Raw genomic sequence first — 22099 nt, forward strand, 5'->3', positions numbered from 1 at the left:
AAACAAAATACGACCACATAGCTGAATGGTTAGTGACCCTGACTACTAAGCTAGAGGTCCCGGGTTCGAATCCCGGTAGGTGCAATCATTTATATGATGAATATGGATGTTTGTTTCCGAGTCATGGATGTTTATATGTATTTATGTATGTTTAAGTTAGTATACTGTATTAAATATATCGTTGTCTTGTACCCATAGTACAGGCTATGCCTAGTTTGGGGCAAGATAATGTGTGTAAAAGTTGTCAATAAAAAAAAATGTCACTGCTTGTGGCGGCGACGTGGGGCGGGTCTTTCGCTTCCCTAAAATATCGTAATATAATATAAATAATTATAAATTCTGTTAATCTTATATATAAAATTCTCGTGTCACAAAGTTCGTTCCCGTACTCCTCCGAAACGGCTTGACCGATTCTCATGAAATTTTGTGAGCATATTGAGTAGGTCTGAGAATCGGCCAACATCTATTTTTCATCCCCCTAAATGTTAAGGGTGGTCCACACGATTTTTTTTGACATTTTTTTTTAATTTGTTTGATTATGAGTCAGCATTAAAAAATACATACAAGTTCAAATTTTCACGATCAACTATTACTTTTGTATCGCGATTTTAATATCGGCAATACAACGTTTGCTGGGTCAGCTAGTTATATATAATATTAATAACAAACTTAAGCAGAATTTTCAAATGGTACGTAGAGGTATTTGGTGAGTATTGCATAATTATGTAGATTAAGATTATTATTTATTGTTGTTTGGTTAAGTTCTCGTAACAGGCTTCGTCATGCTCGCTTAAATGTCACTGCTTGTGGCGACGATATGGGACGGGTCGTCCTCTTCCCTAAAATATGGTCGAGGGAGGCGATGGCTGGCCCATGCGTCATGCTCGTGAACGCGCGCAACTTGTGGCAGGATGATCCTGTTGTCGGAAGCTGTGCTTCAGATTCTTGAAGGTTATTTGATATATATATATTTATATATTTTTTAATAATCGCTTATAAAATGCTCGCAAAATACCTATATTTACGGTGGATGATGCAACTACTGTACTCAGTAACTGTTGTTTTGTATTAATTTTCATTTACTTTTTTGACTTACTCGTGTAAGGCATTGACTATTTGACGATTGAGCATATTTTGTTGCATAACAATGTAAAACAATGAAAATGTAAATCTTGATTTAAAAGAGTGGCAATGAGTTTCTTGCTATTTCTTCTCATTAGCTCAGCCCTTTACGAAGTAGCGGTAGATTCAATAATATAAAAAAAAAATTGGCATTCATAAGTGTCGTTTCCGTGACCTACACGAATAAAGTGACTTTGATTTGAAATAAGTGCACATGTAAACTCAGCATTCATACTAAAATTTACGGCACATGAATCATAATCAATATCGGTACATAATTTTATTTTATAGAAAAAAAAATTACATAAACTTTTTTTATCACTGGCGCCGTAAACCTAATAAATTTTAGAACGGCGTTGGAAAAAAATCCTCAACTAATTAATTGAAATTTTCTCATAAATAAAACTTAAAAGCTAGTGTGTTGTACCATAATACTGTGATGTAGTTGATAATTAATAAAAAAATCAATATCTTAACCATAAACTAAAAATTACGAAGGTATAATATATACAGGATGTCCCAAAATTTAACGTCAAGCCGAAACAGGATGATAAGCTAGATCGTAAACGTCATCAGAAAAAGCAGAAAAATTTCCATTCCATGTTCCTCAGAAATTATGGGCACTAAAATTAAAAAAGCTGATTGTCTCCATTTTTAACGAATTTTGGCTATTATGATCAAGGTGTTTTATTTTTGTCCATTTCAAATGTGTCACAATAATCTTAAATAACATAACAGTGGTGGACATATAATTAGAAACACTTCACATCAATTCTGGAAATATAAAATTAACGTGCAAATTTCGTTAAAAATATGTAAAACTAATTTTTAATAATCATACAAGAATAGAGCCACCCTATTTAAATATTCTTAAAATATGCAAAAAGCCAAAGTACATATAATTTTTAATCAAAAAAAGAGTTTAAACCTGTATAGGTGTATTTTATGTTACTAACCGCTTGGACGGCTAATTAGAAACAATTTAGAAAAACATCCATGGTTCGTTCCATTTTTGAAATTATAAAAACAACTTCTTTCTTCACTTTTCCTACCGATTTGGCGCCAAAAGAACATCAAATTGGGATTTTGTGTACAGTAAGTTTTGTTAAAAATGGGCAGAAATAAAAATAGTGATGCTTCAACTATATAAACAATTGTTGATTTGCATTTCGATAAAAAGTGGAAGTACAAGAGAATAGCTGACCATTTGAATTATTCTGTAAGGAAAGTAATTAATGCCATTGACCATTAAAGAAGACACGGAGCTATTGAAAATGTTCTTAGAATTACTCGACCGAGAAAAACATCGCCCAAAGAAGATATGCTAATCGTACGAGTTGCTAAACAAGACCCATTTAAAGGCTCCAACCAGATTAAAAATGAAGGTTTTTCGCCTGGTGATCCTAGAAACGTCTCGGTAAAACTGGTTTGCCGATGATTGGTGGAAGCTAAATAGTTTGAGAGGGTTTTTCGAATGGTACCGCTCCTTGCCAAGCAACACTGACAGAAGCGTTTATTTTAGGGAAAAAATATGTTGATTGGAAGGTATGAAAATGGAAAAAAGTGTTATTCTCATATGATACAAAATTAAACATGGTAAATTGAGACGGAAAGCGCTGTGTTAGACGTAGAGAGGAGGAGGATAAGCACGATGGCTGCAATATCACACATGGAGTATTGCTGTCATCTCTGGTCTGGCTCACTCCAGTATCAGCTCGATCCATTTGACCGCGTGCAACGTAGAGCAGCTTGAGTTGTCGGGGACCCAGTGCGGCTGGATCACTTGGCGTTGCGTAGAGATGTCGCTTCATTGAGTGTCTTCTACCGCATTTATCAAGGGGAGTGTCCCGAAGAGCTGTTTAACCTGATTCCTGTCGCCAAATTCCACCTTCGCAGGACACACCACAAGTTAGGATATCATCCCCACCATCTGTATGTGTGGTGGTCCTCCATAGTGCGGTTTTCTAGAAGCTTTCTTCCACGTGCTACAAAGCTGTGGAATGGGCTTCCTTGTGCGGTGTTTCCGTGAAGGTGTTGCAAGTTATTGTGCGCGGCGGTGATCACCTAACACCAGGTGACCCGTACGCACGTTTGTCTCCTATTCCATAAAAAAATCCTGCATCTTTCATGGTAATGACCCTTAACATACGGCCAACACCGTCAAATGTCTTATCAGGTGTTCCCTAAATCCGTATTATCGTCCTAGACTTGCCTGCAATTAGTATGGGTTTAAACGCTTTTGAAAATTAGTGATAAATCGTTAAAAAGAAAGTCTCCAACAAACGCAACTCCAGTTAAAAATAAATGTACGAAGGTTTTGTTCGACAAAACCTTTGTAGAGTTTGAGTATGGAACTAAATCCCAATCGAAATTGTCTGACATTGCTTGGTTCAATGCCACGTCGTATTTTTGTTGTTTTAAAGGAAAACTTCTTTAGGCGCGACTTGGGGGTAACTTAAAAATTTTGTCTGACGGAAGTAACATTCAGTAAAAAAATCAATTGAAACAATTTTTTAAGTCATTATTATTTTATGGCTGTAAAAAAACGTTTCAATATGCTCAGTAATATTTTTTGAAAATCTCCTAGTGTATAATTTGCTTATTTATTACTACTATGCAATAAATAATAAATAAGTTTTCAGTCTGACATTTGCCCATTAATAGGGCAGGCAAAGGGTTCGAACAACGTCATATTGATATGTGCTAATAATAATATAACCTTTAATTTCTTATTGTCAATTCTTTTTTTTGATGAGTGAAAATTTGAAATGTGCGAATTGTATTAATTAATTATGAATAGAATATAAAGTGAAAATAATAATCAGTCAAATAAAATGGCAGAATCCCAGGAACATTTTACTCTTTCATCAATAAATAAGAATAAAAGAGAAAATCAAGAACCTGATAATGACTTGACCTGTAAAAAGTGTAACGGCCTTACAAATAAAATTGTCATAAAGTTTTGTTTTTCTCGAAGATAATTATGTTTTGTTGGATGGTATCTCATTACTTGTTGCAGTTTTAGCAGGATTCGTGCAGTACAGTGAAATGAAATGAAAAACGTCGACTAGATAGCAAGACAAAAACGTCGACTAGCATCAGACTCGAAAGTCTGAAAAAAAATTCTTGTGCATTAGTGCATGTATTAGTGCGAAGACCTTTCAAAATAAGGAACGCCAGGGGCTTGGCTGTAAGGGGTTAAACCCTTTGCCTGTTGTTAGTTACGGACGAAGAAAAAAAATACAACATATTACGAAATTTTAAATAAATTTAGTTACGTATTGCGCTATGTACATATCTAGATTAAATTATATATAATTATATACATATATTACCTGGTTATATACCTAATCAAATCTACCTCTGTATATTATATTGTAAATATTATTAAATAACAATGTAATGCACAATTACACAGCCTCCAAGTGATGAAGTATAGTAATACCAATTAGATATCTACTACGAATGAAATAGTACTATTAAATTAAATAATAGGTACCTACTTCTGTGAAACAATAGATATGTGTAACAAAGCAGCTAAAGTTGCTGAACTCTTTACTAAAACAATTGCTACTACTAAATGTTTTGATCAAAACTTACGTAAGGTAATTGTTCTATTCTACTTCCTGACACCTGCTTTTGTATACCATTTCATAATTACTGTTTAGCACATATCAATAATTGAGGCAATCTGCCTTAAATTGAGTTGAGTGAATGCTAGCAATAATTACACAATGCAATAATTTTAAATATTTAAATAGGGGTAAAAGAAGTGCTTTTGGATGTTCATTTCATTTTTTATTTAATTTAAATGATTTACATTATCTTGTTTTCCTTTATTCATTATTATGTTCCAATCTCTGGGGCGAAATATATGATCTTATATCTCATTCTCTGTAAAATGTTATCTAACTGATCTTGTTAAATATATAATTGAATAACTTAATGCTCTTTAATTTCTTCCAGACTAGATTCAAATCAAAGTCAATACTTGTATTGAAAAAAAAAACTGTAATAGTCAACCAATTACCAAACAAGTCGCACATTTCAGGGAATGTAGTTCCATGCAATCTCATAAATCTAAAAATATAATTGTTAATTTTTTGCTTAGCATCAGCATTATTACATCATCAACCCATTTATTATTAAAATGATGATGAATAAGAAAATTTTATTTCAAAATTGATCTTAACTTGTTAAATGTCTTATATAGTCTTTTATATGTCTTTTATAGTTGAAGGTTGTATGCTGCACAAATGGAAAACTAGTAACAGAGTTTCAGGTAGGCCCTGAACATTTGAATCAAAGAGGAACTCTTCATGGAGGTTTCATATCTCATCTTGTTGATGCTATATCTACCTATGCATTAACTACAAATGAAAAAATTGAAACAAGAGGTGTATCAATTGATCTCAGTATAAGGTATGTTAAATTCACTGAAGGCTCAAACTCTTTATGAAATATGTCTTTGGAGCCCATTGCCCATGCACTCCTTTTTTTTATTTTTTTTATTGGCCAATACAGAACAAATACATATATTTTTATAAAATAAGTACCACAAAAACCTCACCGGTTTATCTGGGTACCTAGCCATTCAATTCTTTTGTTCCAAATTCTATTCTTTTTTCAGGAAGTATCTTTTAAAGCGAGTTTTGATTTTCGTGGTATTTATGTACATTTCTTGCAGCTCTTTGGGCACTTTTTCTTTTTCTTTTTGGCACTCGCCTCATAAATAGTATAATTGATGCAATCTAGGATTTAGTGCAGTTTTTATCTATTAATTTCATACCTGTGGCTCAAGACTGCACCACTTCCTATAGCAAAAGACCACCTGGTTGAGGTTTACATTTTTAATAATAATTTCCCATGTTTAATTATTATAGTCAGACTTTAATATAAGTAAATATATTTAATAATTGTAATAAAATTTACCTTAGGTTAATAAAAAAACAATATAAAAACCATTCTCAGATAAAGAGATTTTTTTTCAACCTACTAAAAAACGGATGAATGAAAAACGAACTTCATGGACTTATTATAATATGTTAGACGGGATTTGATAGTTTTTTTTTCCAACTTATACAAATTATAGTATTTACTACCTTACCCTTACTTCAGAGTACTCTCAGATAGAATGGATTATAAATAATATTCAAATTAGATGATAGAAATAACAGAATTGTACAAAAGTCATAATATATATACAAATAGCTTTTCTTTTTTCAAGACCAACTTAAACATTTGTGTACAATATGCTTTTCCGTCTAATGTGGTCCATAAGTTAATGTCCGCCTAATGTCAAATAATGTCATGTTATAATTTTGTTTTCAGTTACATGAGTGCAGCCAAAGAGGGTGATTATGTTGAAGTTGAAGCGCTAACTAAAAAATTAGGAAAGAAAATTGCATTCTTAGAAGTTGAAGTTAGAAACAAAAACAATAATGAAGTATTGGCGACAGGCAGACACACCAAGTACATTGGCATTTAATTATTAAATATGCTGTAATAACTAAAAAATCAATACTGAAGAAATGAAAATAGTAGTGAAAATTATTAAATATGTTAATTTTTTATGGACTTAAGTAAATAACTAAAAATCTTGATATAATTTATTTTTAAAGTAACCACTAAATAGAATATTGATAAATTGTCTACCAATTCTAATGTATTATAAAAAAACATATCAAATAAACGAAGTGCAAATGCATGTTTAACCACCTTGGCTTACTAGTGGGAGGCTCCTTTGCACAGGAAGCCAGCTAGATTATGGGTACCACAACGGCGCCTATTTCTGGCGTGATGCAGTAATGTGTAAGCATTACTGTATTTCGGTCTGAAGGGCGCCGTAGCTAGTGAAATTACTGGGCAAATGAGGCTTAATATCTTATGTCTCAAGGTGACAAGCGCAATTGTAGTGCCGCTCCGAATTTTTGGGTTTTGTGAGAATCCTGAGCGGCACTGCATTGTAATGGGCATGGCGTATCAATTACCATCAGCTGAACGTCCTGCTCGTCTCGTCCCTTATTATCATAAAAAAAAAACAAATGCAAAGGATAAATTTCTGTGAAAAAAGTAATACCTAAGTTTATTTTGTAAATATTCTTATTTACCCATCCCTATTGATAGAATTTCATCAGCAATAAATACAAAACCACGACGTCATTAGAGCTATCCAATTTAGATTGACGTCAAATCAAGTCGGAAATTGAATCGCAAACGGTTTTAGTTCGTTCATTCATTGGATAGCTTATGTGTCAAATTGAGTGATTAAAAAAAGTTGTTTCTTCCTTAGCGGAGAGTGAATAATTTTTTTTAATAACTTAAAAATATAAAACATACAGAGAAAGGAAAAACTTGAATTGATGAAAATTGAGATGTAAGTATTCTGCTTTATTGGACTTTTTTGTAAAACAAAATACTGAAATGAAATACCGAAAATGAAAATATTAAATACGAGGCAGTAAGACTCCTGGCTATAGCCTGTTCGCAAGAACGAATTAAAAAAATGTACTCCAGTCAAACATGAATGGAGGTGCGGTCATAACACATTTTAAACAGTTTATTTTTACGAAAACACCAAGCAAACCTTTAATTTGTACTTCAAAGAACTATATATAGTACCTACTATTATTTAATAAATTAGTAATTACTACGAAAAAAAAACCCACTAAAATCATATCATTATAGGTTTCGAAACGCAACGCATATGGTTCGAGTAAGAGAGACAGACTTTGCAACGACTGTATCGTCTCTGTCTCACACCACGGAAAATAGACAAATCCTATTTTGGATAAAAATATTTGAATAACCTTGGTGAAAGTAAATGAATTAAAATTCTTTGATGGGCAAGGAAAACAGTTGCTCACAATTTTGTCGATCTGAAAAGATAAATGAAAAGTCATTCTGGTCTCACTTGCCTCGACTACGGCCTCTGCCGCGAACAACACACGACTGCACAGGCCATCATGACCTGAATCCACAATGAGAAAGCCATACGGAAGACCACCGGCTGAAGTTAGCGATTAGCTTGTGGTTTTATATTGTTCAAAATTATAACTAAATTGGTTACAGTAATAGATTCGCTTACCTTTTCTATCTTACTGTATCGCCGTTAGAGATGTTCATCTCAAGCGTGCAAACGCTTTGTTCATCTATACGCTAGTTTATTGTGTGTCTATATCTTAAGGTAACATAATTATTTATTGAAGTTATACTTCTTTAGGCGCGTTAAGAAAACATGAGAGTCAAATTTTAAGATGTAACACAAAAGTAACAGGTTGAAGTTGGTTCCTAAAATTTTCTGACGTTTGCGTCATTTGTTTTTTTTTTTTTTTTTTTTTTTTTTTTTTTTTTTTTTTTTTTTTTTTTTTTTCATCTTTTCGCAATAGCGTTTACTTTTTGCCAATAACGGAAATTAAAAGATTGGGAAACTAAGTTAAAAAAGGATACGGAACACGGGAAAGGATCAGATAAGTAGAAAGAGGATTGAAACGGATATTAAAAATTTCATAAATATACATATATATACTTGCTACTTACACAACATTACAAATATTTAAACTTTAATATGATTCTGAAGAATGAAAGATGACAATATTTTATAAAATTTACATGGATACATAATTAGACAGGATATACAGGTAGGAAAAGGAACATTAAGAGATATTAGATCATTCAGGAATGAGGAGCGGTCGTATAGAGAACATGAAAAGAAAATGTGATCTAGATCACATTTATTGGATTCACATTCACACATGTCAGTAGATACAATGCCTAATCTATTAAGATGAACAGGAGTGCAAACATGACCCAAACGCATTCTTATGATAGAAGAACATACTAACTTATTGCATTTGGCACGGAAAAACCATGGTTTAAATGAAATAAGTGGCTGAAGGTTAAAATATTTCCTGCCTTTTGATTGACCAGTTTCAGTCCAAAGTCTATTCCAACAATCCTGAAGGTGAACTATAGGTAGAGCACCTAGATCCTGGCAAAAAACTTTATAAGGGAAAATGTCGCCATCGACCACGGCTTCATTAGCTAGTTGGTCTGCTTTTATATTACCAGGAATGTCGCTATGGCTGGGGATCCATACAAACAACACAGAAAGACAAAAGTGATTGCATTTATTTAATAGATTTCTTATTTCTATGGCAACAGAAGAAATGTTTTTTGATTTAAATGGGAACCTATTGAGAGACTGTAAGGCACTTTTTGAATCAGAGAAAATTATTGTTTTTGGAAGTTTAAATAGAATAATATATTCAATAGCCTTAAAAATACCATAACATTCCCCAGTAAACACCGATGTTTCCGGAGGAAGTTTAATTTTCTGTGATATTTTAAATTGAGCGTGATAGACACCTACACCAACGGGATCCGAGGAGGAATGTTTAGACGCGTCTGTGTAAATATGATGGTAATCAACCCAAACAGTATTTTTAAGAAGATTAAATGAAAAATTTGTACTAATATCGTGCTTATCTAAATCTGAGTTAAAATTAATTTCTGGAAGCAACATAAATGCTTCAAAGCTAGTACTGAAAAGAGGATAATTAATGGATCGATGAATAGGAGCTTTTATGTCGATAAATTTCTTAAAACTATTGATTAGACAAGGTGGTTTTTTATTTGACCAATATGCAGATGAATCTATATAATGAGAAAGTTTCTGAAGTTTGTTATAAAGAGAGTGGTTAAGAAACTGAAAAGATCGGAATATAAATTTGTCTGCTAAATATTGACGACGTAGATGTAGTGGAGGATCACCACATTCTACTTGAAGAGCATTGATAGGACTTGACCGCATAGCACCAGAAACTACTCGTAAAGCTTTGGACTGTATGAGATCTAGTTTTTTAAATGCCTTAACACTACCAGGCTCCAGCAAGAATGTACCATAATCTAATATACTTCTTATAAGAGCATTATATAACAATTTCATGCAAAAAGGGTGCGCACCCCACCAAACACCTGACAGACATCTTAAAATATTAAGAGTACGCTCACATTTAGCATTTAGGTAATCACAATGTGGGATACCAGTTAGTTTCGAATCTAAGACAATTCCCAAAAACTTAACATTATCTTTAACTGGAATCTGATAACCCTCATAAAATATAGAAATAGGAGGAGGAGTTCTTGATCTCGTGAATAAAACTATTGTACTTTTTTCAGGTGATAGATCAAGGCCGTTTAAGTCCAACCAAGTTTTTAAATTTATCAGCGGTTGTGTTATAGAAGAACTAGCTTTTTCAATAGAAATATCACGACAGTAAATTAATAGATCATCAGCATACTGAAGAACATTTACACTATTAAGTGATGATTTTAAATCGTGTGTATAAATATTATACAATGTTGGGCTAAGTACTGATCCCTGGGGGAGGCCCTTTGAAACAAGTCGAGTAATTGACTTCCTGTCATCTACTTTCAGGGTTATGTATCTTTCGGAAAGCATGTTTATGATAAAATTTGTTAATAGCAGAGGTATATTAAGTTGTAAAAGCTTACTCTTTAAAATACTTATTACGACATTATCATAGGCACAATTTATATCTAAGAACGCAGCTATTACTGATTTATTATTTGAAAATGATAATTGAATTTCAGAAATGAATATACTTAAGCTATCAATAGTACTTTTCCCACGTCTGAAGCCGAATTGGGATTCACATAATAGACCGTTATGCTCAAGAAACCATTCTAAACGATTTTTTATAAGATGTTCTGTAATTTTCATCAAAACAGAAGAAAGTGCGATTGGGCGATAGGCAGAATGGTCTGAAGAACACCTATTAGGTTTCAGTAAAGGAATTATTTCTTGACGTTTCCACGTGGAGGGGATGTTACTAGATGTCACTATGGAATTTATAAGAGATAAATAATAAAATAAAGCATCATCATCTAAATGAGAGATAAAGGAATACGGAATACCATCCAGCCCAGGAGCAGAATCCTTAACATGAGACAATACACCTTTTAGTTCAGTGAGAGAAAATATACTGTTTAAACCAAAACAGTTATCATTATTTATATTTATTACAGGGTAAACAATTATTAAGTCTTCAGGAACGAAAGGTGGAGCCAATTTATCTAAAAAGCTATTAACTAAATGAAAAGGGATTGATTTTGGAGATGAATCTTTGTATGCAGATCTAAACCTTCTTATATTTTGCCATACAAGAGATGGTTTGACATCAGGTGATATTGAATAGCAGAAATTTTTCCAGCCATCAAATTTCTTTTTCTTTAGAAATTTTGAAGTTTCTGACATACTCTTTGTAAGAATTTCAAAATTCTCATCAGTGGAACATTGACGGTATGTAATTTCAGCATATTTTCTTCTCTTTACTGCCTCAGTACATTCGTTATCCCACCAAGGAGGAGAAGGAATAAAACCCAAAGAGCTATTTTTACTTGGAAATATCTCATTGGCAACCTCAATAAAGATTTTTGCTAAAGAATCTGCACACTGAGATTCTGTACCTGGATTAATTTTTGGAAGTGTAATAATTTTGTTTTTTATTAGATCTTTATATAAATCCCAATCAACATCATTAAGCTTATATTTTAAACGAGGAGAATAAGTTTTATGTAATATTTTATTGTTATTATTGCAGGTTGGAAATGATAATAATAGTGGGAAGTGATCACTACCAAAAGTAGATCGTAATGGATCCCAGGACAAAGAAGAAGCAAGATTAGGTGTAGTGACTGTTAAATCTGGAGCACTTGGGCCCTCGTCAGGATGAGAACGTCGTGTAGGACGACCATCATTTAATATACACAAATTCACTGAATCAAATATATCTATTAATGTGTTACCATAACTATTAGAAGATAAGTAACCCCAGGATTCATGGCGACAGTTAAAATCACCAAGGATCATAAAAGGCTTCGGAAGAATGGAAATAATATCTTTAATTTCATTTAAGATTGCAGAAGAAGGATGAGGTATATAAATAGATACATAACAGATATTTTCAACTAAAGCAGCAATAATAGAAAAATCATTACTGTGAGAAGGAATAGAGAAGAGAGAAAAGGAAAGAGGGTGTTTCACAAGCATGGCTACTCCGCCATGCCCATCCACACGATCTTCTCTGAGACATGAATAACCACGAATCTTAAATAAAGATCCTGGTTTTAACCATGTCTCTTGAAGAGCACAGATATAAGGTTTATATTTATTTAATAAATAAATAAGATCACTTTTTTTTAGGAGTGATGCTTTGACAATTCCATTGAAGAACTTTGTCCATTATTTGGTTTATAAATTTGAGTAATTGCAGAAACTAATAAGGCAGCGTTGGACGGTGAAAATTCATTCGATTGACTAAGAGATTTTATAAGAGAAATAATTAAATCAATTACTGAGGATTCCAAAGGATTTTCATTTACTTTGTTAATTAATGCACATCCATTAGAGGGTTGGGGAATATTAAAATCCCTTAAAATTTCTTGGTGAGCAGATTTGTCATATCCTTTGCTAAGTGTAGGTGGAGGCTTTGGTTTAACAAAAACAGTTTTTTTATATGAAATATTGTTTATAGCTTTAGGTGTTGAATGTTGATGCTGGGTTGGAAAAGTATTAGGAGTGATGTTAGGTGATGAGAGTAATGTATCTGCATATGAAATTCGAGAGACAGATAGATGTATCTTTGAAGCTTCTGAATAGGAAATACAGTTTTTAGCCATTGATTCCTTTATAGCTCTTTGTCTTTCATATTCTAAACATTTTTTATCAGTTGCAATATGGGAACCTTTACATAAACAACAAGATATAAAATCATCTTGAACAGAGCAGTTGTCACCACTATGTCCTTGACCACATCTAAAACATCTTGGTTTAGATCTGCATTGAGATTTCACATGACCAAACCGACAACAATTGTAGCATTGAATAGTAGGATATACATACAAGTCTACTGTAAGAGAAGTGTAGCACATATATACTCGTTTAGGCAAAAACTGCCCTTCAAAAGTAAATACCACAGACTCAGTACATTTAAGATGGTTTTGTCCATCAATCATCATCTTTCGTTTTATTCTAGGAACAGAAACATTATCTTTTATTTCCTCTTCAGACCACTCAGCTGGTACTCCTCTGACTATTCCTATTCTACTCACAGAAAATGATGGAATAAAAGCCTTATATTTTTCATTTTCTAAATTTTTGTTTTCAACAAAGTCATTTGCATCTTGGTACTTAGAAAAAGAAATAGATAACCTATTCCGGCCTATCCTTTTTAAACTTCCATTCACAATATTTTTAATAGAATTTCTTTTGAGAAAACGACCAAATGTAACTGGATGTAAAGTAACATTATCATCGGGAGATGAATACTGTTTCTGAATGTGTACAACAAAAGGAGCAGCATCTAATGAGTTATATAACAGCCTTGCAACAGGGGGCTGTGGCTGTTGTGGAGTGTCTGTGTTATTTTTTTGTATGGTCTCTACTACTATAGAAGAATTATTGCAGGAATCGACTTTGGAAAGAATTTGTTTGTCACTAATGTCTACACATTTGCAATCGCTTTCCTTAATATCCTTTTTATCACCACGGTGTTTTCGTCGTCTTTTATTACAGTGTCTGCATATTCTGGGTCGAGCTGACACTGTTTTACGGCCACTAGATGTCTGAGACACAGAACCATCTGTATCCATCGTGCTACCTTCGTCATTATTAGATATTGTCACTACATGACCTATATCAGGGGCTGTCCCAGGATCATCCGGGGGGTCCATCATATCATATAAAAGTGAAGAAGAAAAAGAAGAAGACTTACCAATAGGATGAAATTTACACAAATTAACACTTTAATAAAAACTAACTACTAAAATATATACAAACTACAACTTATCTGATCAAAATATCTAAATATTTACATGAAATTTAAAAATAAAATGAAAAATTATTAAAATTACGTGCGACCGATCTTAAGTTTCCCGCCCTTTTCCGCAACGCAACTTTAAAATTCAAGCAGTACTCCACCGCGTCATTTGTTATTTATTTGTTTTATTTATTTATATTTTTTGGTTCCTTCGTCCATTATTAGGATAGGCAAAGAGTTCAAGCCCATACAGCCGTAATAATTATGTACTGCCTTATTCATAATAAAACGAAGGTATACAGCTATATTAGTTAAAACGTGTTTTAAGCCTACCGAACGTTCGATAAAATTCCTTATTCATATTCGTTAGATAAATCTCCCATAACTAATACGTCTCTATAGTACGCAATGTTGCCATTTCGTACAAAAAAACATGATTTTAACTAATTTAATGAGGCACTGTCAATGGAAACAGACATATTTACAATGTCAATGGTTTGTCAGTTGTCAAAAGTCGATATCAAAATATGTCAAACTTCAAAAATCATAGTTTTGAATTCTGTTTCAATCTGTTTTTAATCTATGACGGATATCCAACAACTTTGAGCGGGAAGCTAGGTATGCAACACAATATTTAACGTCAAATACTAGACAGCTGATCGATGTCGGCCATGTTTTTTTTGCGTTCGAGTGCTTAAAATAGGTTTATAGAAGGATCCTAGCTACTATAAGTCACGTCAGCTTTATCGAATAGATTATGAGCGTTTTAGCTCTAATATGCGATTATGAATACCATTTTTTAACAAGCGTATATTAGCGATGTTTCAAATCTCCGCGAAGTCATTATGAATAAGACAGTTAATAATTAATTGTCAAAGCCATCTTTACAAGATTTTTACAAAAAAGTTCTTTCTAAAAACGTAGGATAGCACGAATAATAAATCATTTTAATGATTTTTGCTTAGAAGGGCAAAGAAGTATAACTTCTTGCGTGCATACAAAATATGTATGTATAATGTGTACACACAATTTTTTTTTATTTACATATATATTTATTTAAGTACATATTAATGAATGTTCATAACAGTAGGGGGAGTCCGGGAGAGTCTACCCGCACTCGACTAAAATACTCATAAATCTTTCTTTACTTACAAATCGCCATTTTTGATAAGTTTTATCATAAGCTGCATTATTTAGCTACATTTTATCTTAATAAAGTTTGATACATCATTAATAGTTTATGAGTAATTAACGATTTATACCAAAGTGACATTCGGCTAATATCTACCGCCTGTGTGGGAGACTTCTCTCGCTTGAACAACATCGTAAACAGTGCAAACGTGCTCTTAACATTTTGATTTATTTAATTTAGTTATAGTTCGATATTTTGCTTAAATCTTGTTTAACTTAATTACTTGCATATAAATTAATACTTTGTGATAATCAGTGCAGTGCAAAATACTTGGATAATATTGAAAATTGATATAAAATATTTTCAAGTGAATATTAATAACGACGGTGATTCAAAATTCTTTCGTTGCGACACACAATGAGTTCGTGCTTTGGTTGTCAACATCTCATCAGTGTTACGGATAAAATCTGTTGTTTGGATTTTAAAAACAACTTCCACTACAGCTGTGTTGGATACACAAAGACCTCTTACGCTTAATTTACAGCTAAAGCTAAGACAAACTGGAAGTGTCCAGCCTGTAAGTTACCTTGAAAAAACAACGACGACAATACTCCTGTGAAGTCAATGTTCGACAGTCCTCCGCCCCCTGCAACCTTACCGTCGGCGGGTAACTTAGATGAATATTTTAGAAACATGAAATTATCGCTTTTATCGAAACTAAAGACTGAGTTGGTCTCTTTAATTGAAGAAAAAATACTTAAGGACATCCAGAAAAAAGTAGGTGCAATACTGCAAGTAAAAACACACCTTGATGAAATAACGCAAAATCTGAGCTTGTTATCTACGTAGCTTGTTAAGTACGATACAATAATGGCAGAAAACAAGCAATCACGGGAAAAGATCAGTAAATTGGAAAAGACAGTTGTAAATATAAACAATAAGTGTGTGTATTTAGAGAAGTGCAACGTTGCGCTTGAACAGAAGATCCATGAATTCGAGCAGGCTTCTCTAAATGATCACATAGAAATAATGGGCATCGAAAAACTACCAGGTGAAAATCTCAAGGAGCTTATTTCTAAGGTTGGGGACTCAATCAATGTAAATACTTCAGAAATCGAGTGGGCCAGGCGAGTCACTACCACCCGCCCTCTGAAAACTAGCGCAAAACCGGCACCTATAGTGGTGAAATTCAAGGCCTCAGGAGCTAACTCCCGTGACACCTGGTTGGCGCAGCGCCGTTAAATGATGGAGGTGACGAGTGACAAACTAACAGGTGGATCGGCCACCAACAAAATATACATCAACGAAGCACTTACTAAGGTAATTAGAACCCTGTTGTGGAACACGAAGAAGCAGCTTTATGGCGTATACAAGTACATATGGGTATGTAGTGGTAAAATTCTAGTAAAAAAAGTGAAGGTGAAAAGTCAATATGCATTCGTAATGAAAGTGAAATCGTGGCCTTACTTAACAAAAACTGAAGTTTTAACTTTTATTTTTTATTAATTACCTAATAACTGGTATGTTTGTGTTTAACTATTATTATAAAATTCTACAATTCATTTCCATTAGACTTAATAATTCATGATGAATCTATTAATTATGTATGTACTGATAGCATAGATAATTGGATAAGTCAAAGTATCTACAAAAAAGAACTCTGTATTATTCACGTAAATATTGGTTCAATAAAAAAGTATTTTTAGAATTCTTAGGAGTTCTTAACGACCGTCTAAATTATATAGATATATTAGTAATAACCGAACCTAACATCAATTATTCTTTGTTAACATTTTATAGCATTCCTGGATTCGATGTTAATGTATATACTCGTTGTGGACGAAGAGGTGGAGAAGTGTTGGTTTACTCTCGCGCGGGGTTGTGCGCGCGGCTTAATCAGAAACCTCTCCTTGTGAGCGGCGAGCGCGCAGCCGAGTTTGTTTCCATTGTTTGCGACTGGCAAGGTGAGCAATTACACGTCATTTCAATATATCGTCCACCAAGATACAATAATAAGAATAAAATCCAAGAGTTTTTAACCTACTTTGAAAAACTTTTACAGTCATTATCTACTAGTAACAAAGTAATTATATGCGGGGATATAAACATAAATTTATTAAGAAATACAGAAAAATATGTAAAATATTATGAAGATTTATTAGCCGAACATGGTTTTACATAAATAATCAATACATTTTGTATTAAAGACGTGACGAGAAGGGAAATTTTAATGGTAATGTAGTTGAATCATGTTTAGATCATATATTTACTAAATCATCCTCGGCATTTATCGATTCTGCAGTAATAAAACATAAAATATCTAATCATTATTTGGTCGCGGCATCTATACAATGGAAACAGACGCTGAAAGTAACTCACTCGGGCGAGATGTGTGAATCACGCGCTGCACCCGCCATTACCGCGGCCCAGCGCCGCCGCCGTGTGCTTGATAAGAGATTAGTCAGAGAAAAATTGTTAGAATCTAACTTCGATTATCTCTTAAATATTGATTGCCCATCTAAATTATACAAAGAGCTATCAACTTTATTTAGTGATATATACAACCAACGTTATACAAAAAAATGACTGGAAACAGGGACTTTAGAAATGAAAAGTATTGGTTAAACAACAGCTTAAAAATATGGTTATTGAAAAATATAGATTATTCAAAATATGGTGCAGCGATCCAAAGAATATGGTAAAAAGACTAACATATACTAGGTACAGAAACAAATGCCAAAAGGCAATTTTTAAATGTAACGTAGAACATGACAAAAAAACAATTTTAGATTGTAATAATAATATTACAAAAAATTTGGGATAAAGTTAAGATAGTTATTGGGTAAAAATAAGCAGTCTTTGGAAAATCTAATCATAAGTAACATTACTAAACAAGGCGGCACGCAGGCAGTCTGTAATGAAGTTGCTGATACATTCTTAAAGGAAATTGATCAAATAAAGCACTCCTGTGATGAAAAATGGCTGGAAAGGAAGACTTATGTTAAATTATCTAATGTGTGTATGAGATGGCAACCGGTTGATGACAAGGACATAAAACTAATAATTAATAAAATTAATGCAAATAAATCACCGGGCAGTGATCTTATACGCATGTCTGATTTAAAAATAATTGTTGATAAGATTAGCCCTGTTTTAGCTGAGCTGATAAATATCTGTAAAATATCACAAATTTCCACAACAATTAAAGGAAGCAATCATTCGTCCAGTCTATAAGAGAGGTGATCGTAAAGTATTTTCAAATTATAGACCGATAGCTATACTATCAAGTATTGATAAAATTATGGAAAAATGTGTTGTCAATCAAATAGGAACTTTTTTACAAAAAAATAATATCTTAACGGAATGTCAACATGGCTTCCAGAAAAATAAAAGCACCAACACCTTATTATCAAATTTTACAGACGAAATTAATACACATTTGGAAAATAAAAAAAATATTGTAGCTATTTTTTATGATTTTAGAAAGGCTTTTGATACCCTACAGACTGAAACCCTCATAATGGAATGAAGGAGTGATGATGTCTGATATGAGCGCGCTCTTACCGTGTTAAAGTCGGCGACACGTTTAGTGAGGATAAACAAGTAAACTGCGGCGTCCCCCAGGGTTCCGTGTGTGGGCCCGTGTGCTACCTGATGCACGTAAATAGCCTCTGTGGAGTATTACGTCACTGCTCCGCCCACATGTTTGCCGATGACCTTTGTACTCTAAGCGCTAGTACCGACCTCGCGGAAATGTGTCGCCGGGTTCAAGAGGATGTGGATGCGGTAGTTAAATGGTCACATGATAACGGCATCATAATAAACGCTGACAAAACAAAGATGATAATTATTCACTCCCCGTATTTACGATCTATTGATAATCCACCTCCTCTGATTGCACACGGCTTTGATTGCTTCCATAATAAGAAAATTAACTGCACGTGTAATCCTATCGAAAAAGTTAATTGTGTAAATTACCTAGGAGTAAAAATAGATACTTCTTTTTCCTGGGATTCCCACATAGAATACGTATGTAAAAAATTAAGAATATTACTAGAAAAGTTTTATCATTTAAGTATTAAAGTCCCCTTACCAATACTAAAATGTTTATATTTTGCACTAGTGGATTCTATAATAAGTTACGCTATAAGTTACGATAGATGAAATAAAATCATTGCAAACAAGATTTTTAAAACTACTTGTAAATAAAAAGACAAAGAATCAATGTAAAGGAGATTACTCTAAACTATATAAAATATGTAAAATTTTACCGGCTAGCCTGAAACATAAATATCTTCTACTTGTAAACAACTATAGTAAACAGGATCATTTCACTAATTTGGTGCAACATAAGACTGGCACAAGGTCATTGTCCAAAGGTAAATTTGAAATACCCATGGTACAAAATTACTATGTAGATAGAACATTAAAAAAACGAGTTCCATACTTACTCAACAGTTTACCCGAGGACATAAAACGTGAGCCTAGACTTGTTAAATTTAAAAGTTCATTAAAAAAATACTTGTTAAATACGTTATAACCATTTATGTAAATTAATTGTATCAATAACTTACTTAATAATTTATAAGCTATGTTTATGTAAAGCGAGTTACCTGCAGTCAAACTGCGTAAGCAATTTTGCGGGGCGTGGTGAAAAATAAATTGTAACTTTCATGAATAAATATATTACATACATACATACATACATACTTTACCCCCTATGTAGGGAGCCTTTACCCGGGTTTAAAAATAGGTAAAAGAATAAAACAACAATTAAAATTACTGTCACAATTAAGAAAACATTAAATTCAAAACAACATAATTAAATCTACATTACTTCCTTTTCTTAATTATAGCAATCAGGATAAATAAACTATTCCTCGACATCCTTGGAAACTCCAACGCAAATTTCATGGACATAATATTTGCCACAAAAAGTTAATTTTAGTTCTAGTTTTCGTTTTTCCGGGATATCTACCAGGACGAAGGTTTTTTTCTAGTTGCAGCTTTTGGAAATGGACGAATCATTTAATTTAGGTAAAACTATTTTTCGTTTTTGTCGTGACTCAGAATCTACGGTGTCATTTGACTATTCTGGATATCCAGATCTTGAGATGTAGAAGTTACCTCTGCTGATTGTCTGAATATTGCAATTGCTTGCTCCGATTCCTCCTCAGTTAAAATTGATGGTGAAATGGCTCTAGGCGCCGCAGTTTCATTTATGAATGCTGATGCTGATGTTGAAGACTCTGACTGACGTTGTAAAGTAGATGATGAAGGTAATTCCATCTAGGTCACGTCTGGAGCTCCTGAGGGCAAAGCAATTAAAGAAACATTTAGCTCTTGAAGTTCACTACTCATTCCTCAGTCTGTTACCGCGGAGAATAAAAACCTTCATCTGTAAAAATGTCGGCTAAAAGACTGTGACATAATTGTACTTACAAATAGGTGTATTATTATATATATTTTTACTATCCATCTATTAATGGCTGAATTATATCTAGTATTTTATTTATTCTATTTAATTTTGTGTATTTGACAACTTACACTTCTTTGAGGTTTTCGAAGAAATCAAAAATTTTTTTCTATTAAACCTGGCTGATCTAGATAAGCTGGTTGCTTCTGGTTTTTTTTAACTTAGTTCAGAGTTTCTTGTCTTAAAGCCTCTGAAAAAATCATTCCGTGTGCAGTTGTAGGAACGAAAAAAATATTATTTCGGGAGAACGGGAGAGATTACCCTGGATAAAGTCTCCCGACGGCAGGGTAATGACGCCCACCCCATGCCATGCTATCCTTTAGTAGGGGGAGTCCGGGAGAGTTTAGCAGGTGGGAGACAATAGCCACTGCTCATATAATTTTTGTGGAACTGGATATTGTGACATTACCACACTTCTTACACTCCATAGACGCCTCCCATCTTACTCACGCGGCGCCTTTGCTATCGGCAGTTTGAATTAGGAGTGAGAAGTGACGACACAATTTCATGCTCGGTTTGTAATTTTGTTCAATTTTCGATATTTGATTTCTGCTGCTTACTGTGAATATACTCCAGCATGTCATTTATATACACCGTTCGTGTAGTTATCCTAGTAACATTTATGGCAGACAGCTTTTACTTCAGTGTCATAGTTTTTTATAAAAATGTAGGTACCTATATTAAACTGAAACAATAGCCTTATTATTAAAAAAAAAATAATAATAATCAAAAGCATGACCAAACTAAAATATTATATAAAATTACTTACGTAGTACGCAGTCTACGTAACTACGCAGTAAGAACTTCCAAGTGGCCTTGGACTTTTAAACTTGTCTGGACCCGACGCGACGGTCAAGCCAAAATCACGATCTACTTCAAAAATCAAAATAACGGAGAGTGATTTAAATAAGGCCATCATCGTAAAGTATATTACTATTATGGTTGTAATCACGAATGAATTGAATTTGATTTGTCATCATTATTATATTTTATCTTTATAGACAGTAGATGTAGACGTGGAAAGGAAGTGTCAAATTTATCTTATTTAAATAAAACACTTTTTAAGGATTAAAACGCGTGTGATTGTACTTAACTGTGTTTTAACATAACATTTTAGCGTAAAAGTTACATTTTTATTTTAGTTAAGGTGACATTTCAAGACATTTCTTTTTTTTTTCATTTCACGATCTCGATTTCAGGGGGACTGAGTTACAATTACAAGCGTTTTCTGAGCCGGATTTAAACTTAATGCCGCCCCTGAGCACCGGAAAAAAATCCGCCCAATACTGGAATTTTACTTAAACGTATATATATTTTTTTTTCAATTGAATTTCTTGAATTATCAATTAAACCAAGAATTACTAATTAAAAGAATTAATTAATTATATTAAGCAATCTTGATAAGATCACAAAAAATTTCACTTTCAAAATTTTGCAGCCTTAAAATATTTGCCGCCCTGGGCACTTGCCCCAACTGCCCCTGGTGTAAATCCACCGCTGCGCGTTTTAATCCTTTAAATGTGTAAC

At 33.2% G+C, this 22099-nt stretch overlaps 2 protein-coding genes, 1 long non-coding RNA gene and 1 pseudogene across 3 annotated transcripts; all 4 read left to right on the forward strand.

Moving 5' to 3' along the window:
* The first annotated feature begins 2233 nt into the window (after window positions 1–2233).
* Window positions 2234–2727, forward strand: LOC126978991 (uncharacterized). Its single transcript, XM_050828131.1, is given in 2 exon segments — window positions 2234–2630; window positions 2633–2727. Coding segments are annotated over 2 exon segments (492 nt in total).
* Window positions 2728–4384: 1657 nt separating this feature from the next.
* Window positions 4385–6730, forward strand: LOC126979195 (acyl-coenzyme A thioesterase 13-like). Its single transcript, XM_050828438.1, has 3 exons — window positions 4385–4727; window positions 5357–5544; window positions 6454–6730. Exons 1-3 carry the CDS (start codon window positions 4644–4646, stop codon window positions 6608–6610), a joined length of 429 nt encoding a protein of 142 aa, XP_050684395.1. The 5' UTR covers window positions 4385–4643; the 3' UTR covers window positions 6611–6730.
* Window positions 6731–9844: 3114 nt separating this feature from the next.
* Window positions 9845–12514, forward strand: LOC126979196 (uncharacterized). The gene is made up of 3 exons (XR_007732778.1): window positions 9845–11328; window positions 11461–11633; window positions 11748–12514. It is a non-coding gene; the product is annotated as an uncharacterized LOC126979196 (long non-coding RNA).
* A 2856-nt stretch (window positions 12515–15370) lies between these two features.
* On the forward strand, window positions 15371–17012 carry LOC126978992 (uncharacterized; annotated as a pseudogene).
* The last annotated feature ends 5087 nt before the right edge of the window (window positions 17013–22099 follow it).

This window comes from Leptidea sinapis, chromosome Z, assembly GCF_905404315.1.
Source record: "Leptidea sinapis chromosome Z, ilLepSina1.1, whole genome shotgun sequence".
NCBI classification, from domain to species: Eukaryota; Metazoa; Arthropoda; class Insecta; order Lepidoptera; family Pieridae; genus Leptidea; species Leptidea sinapis.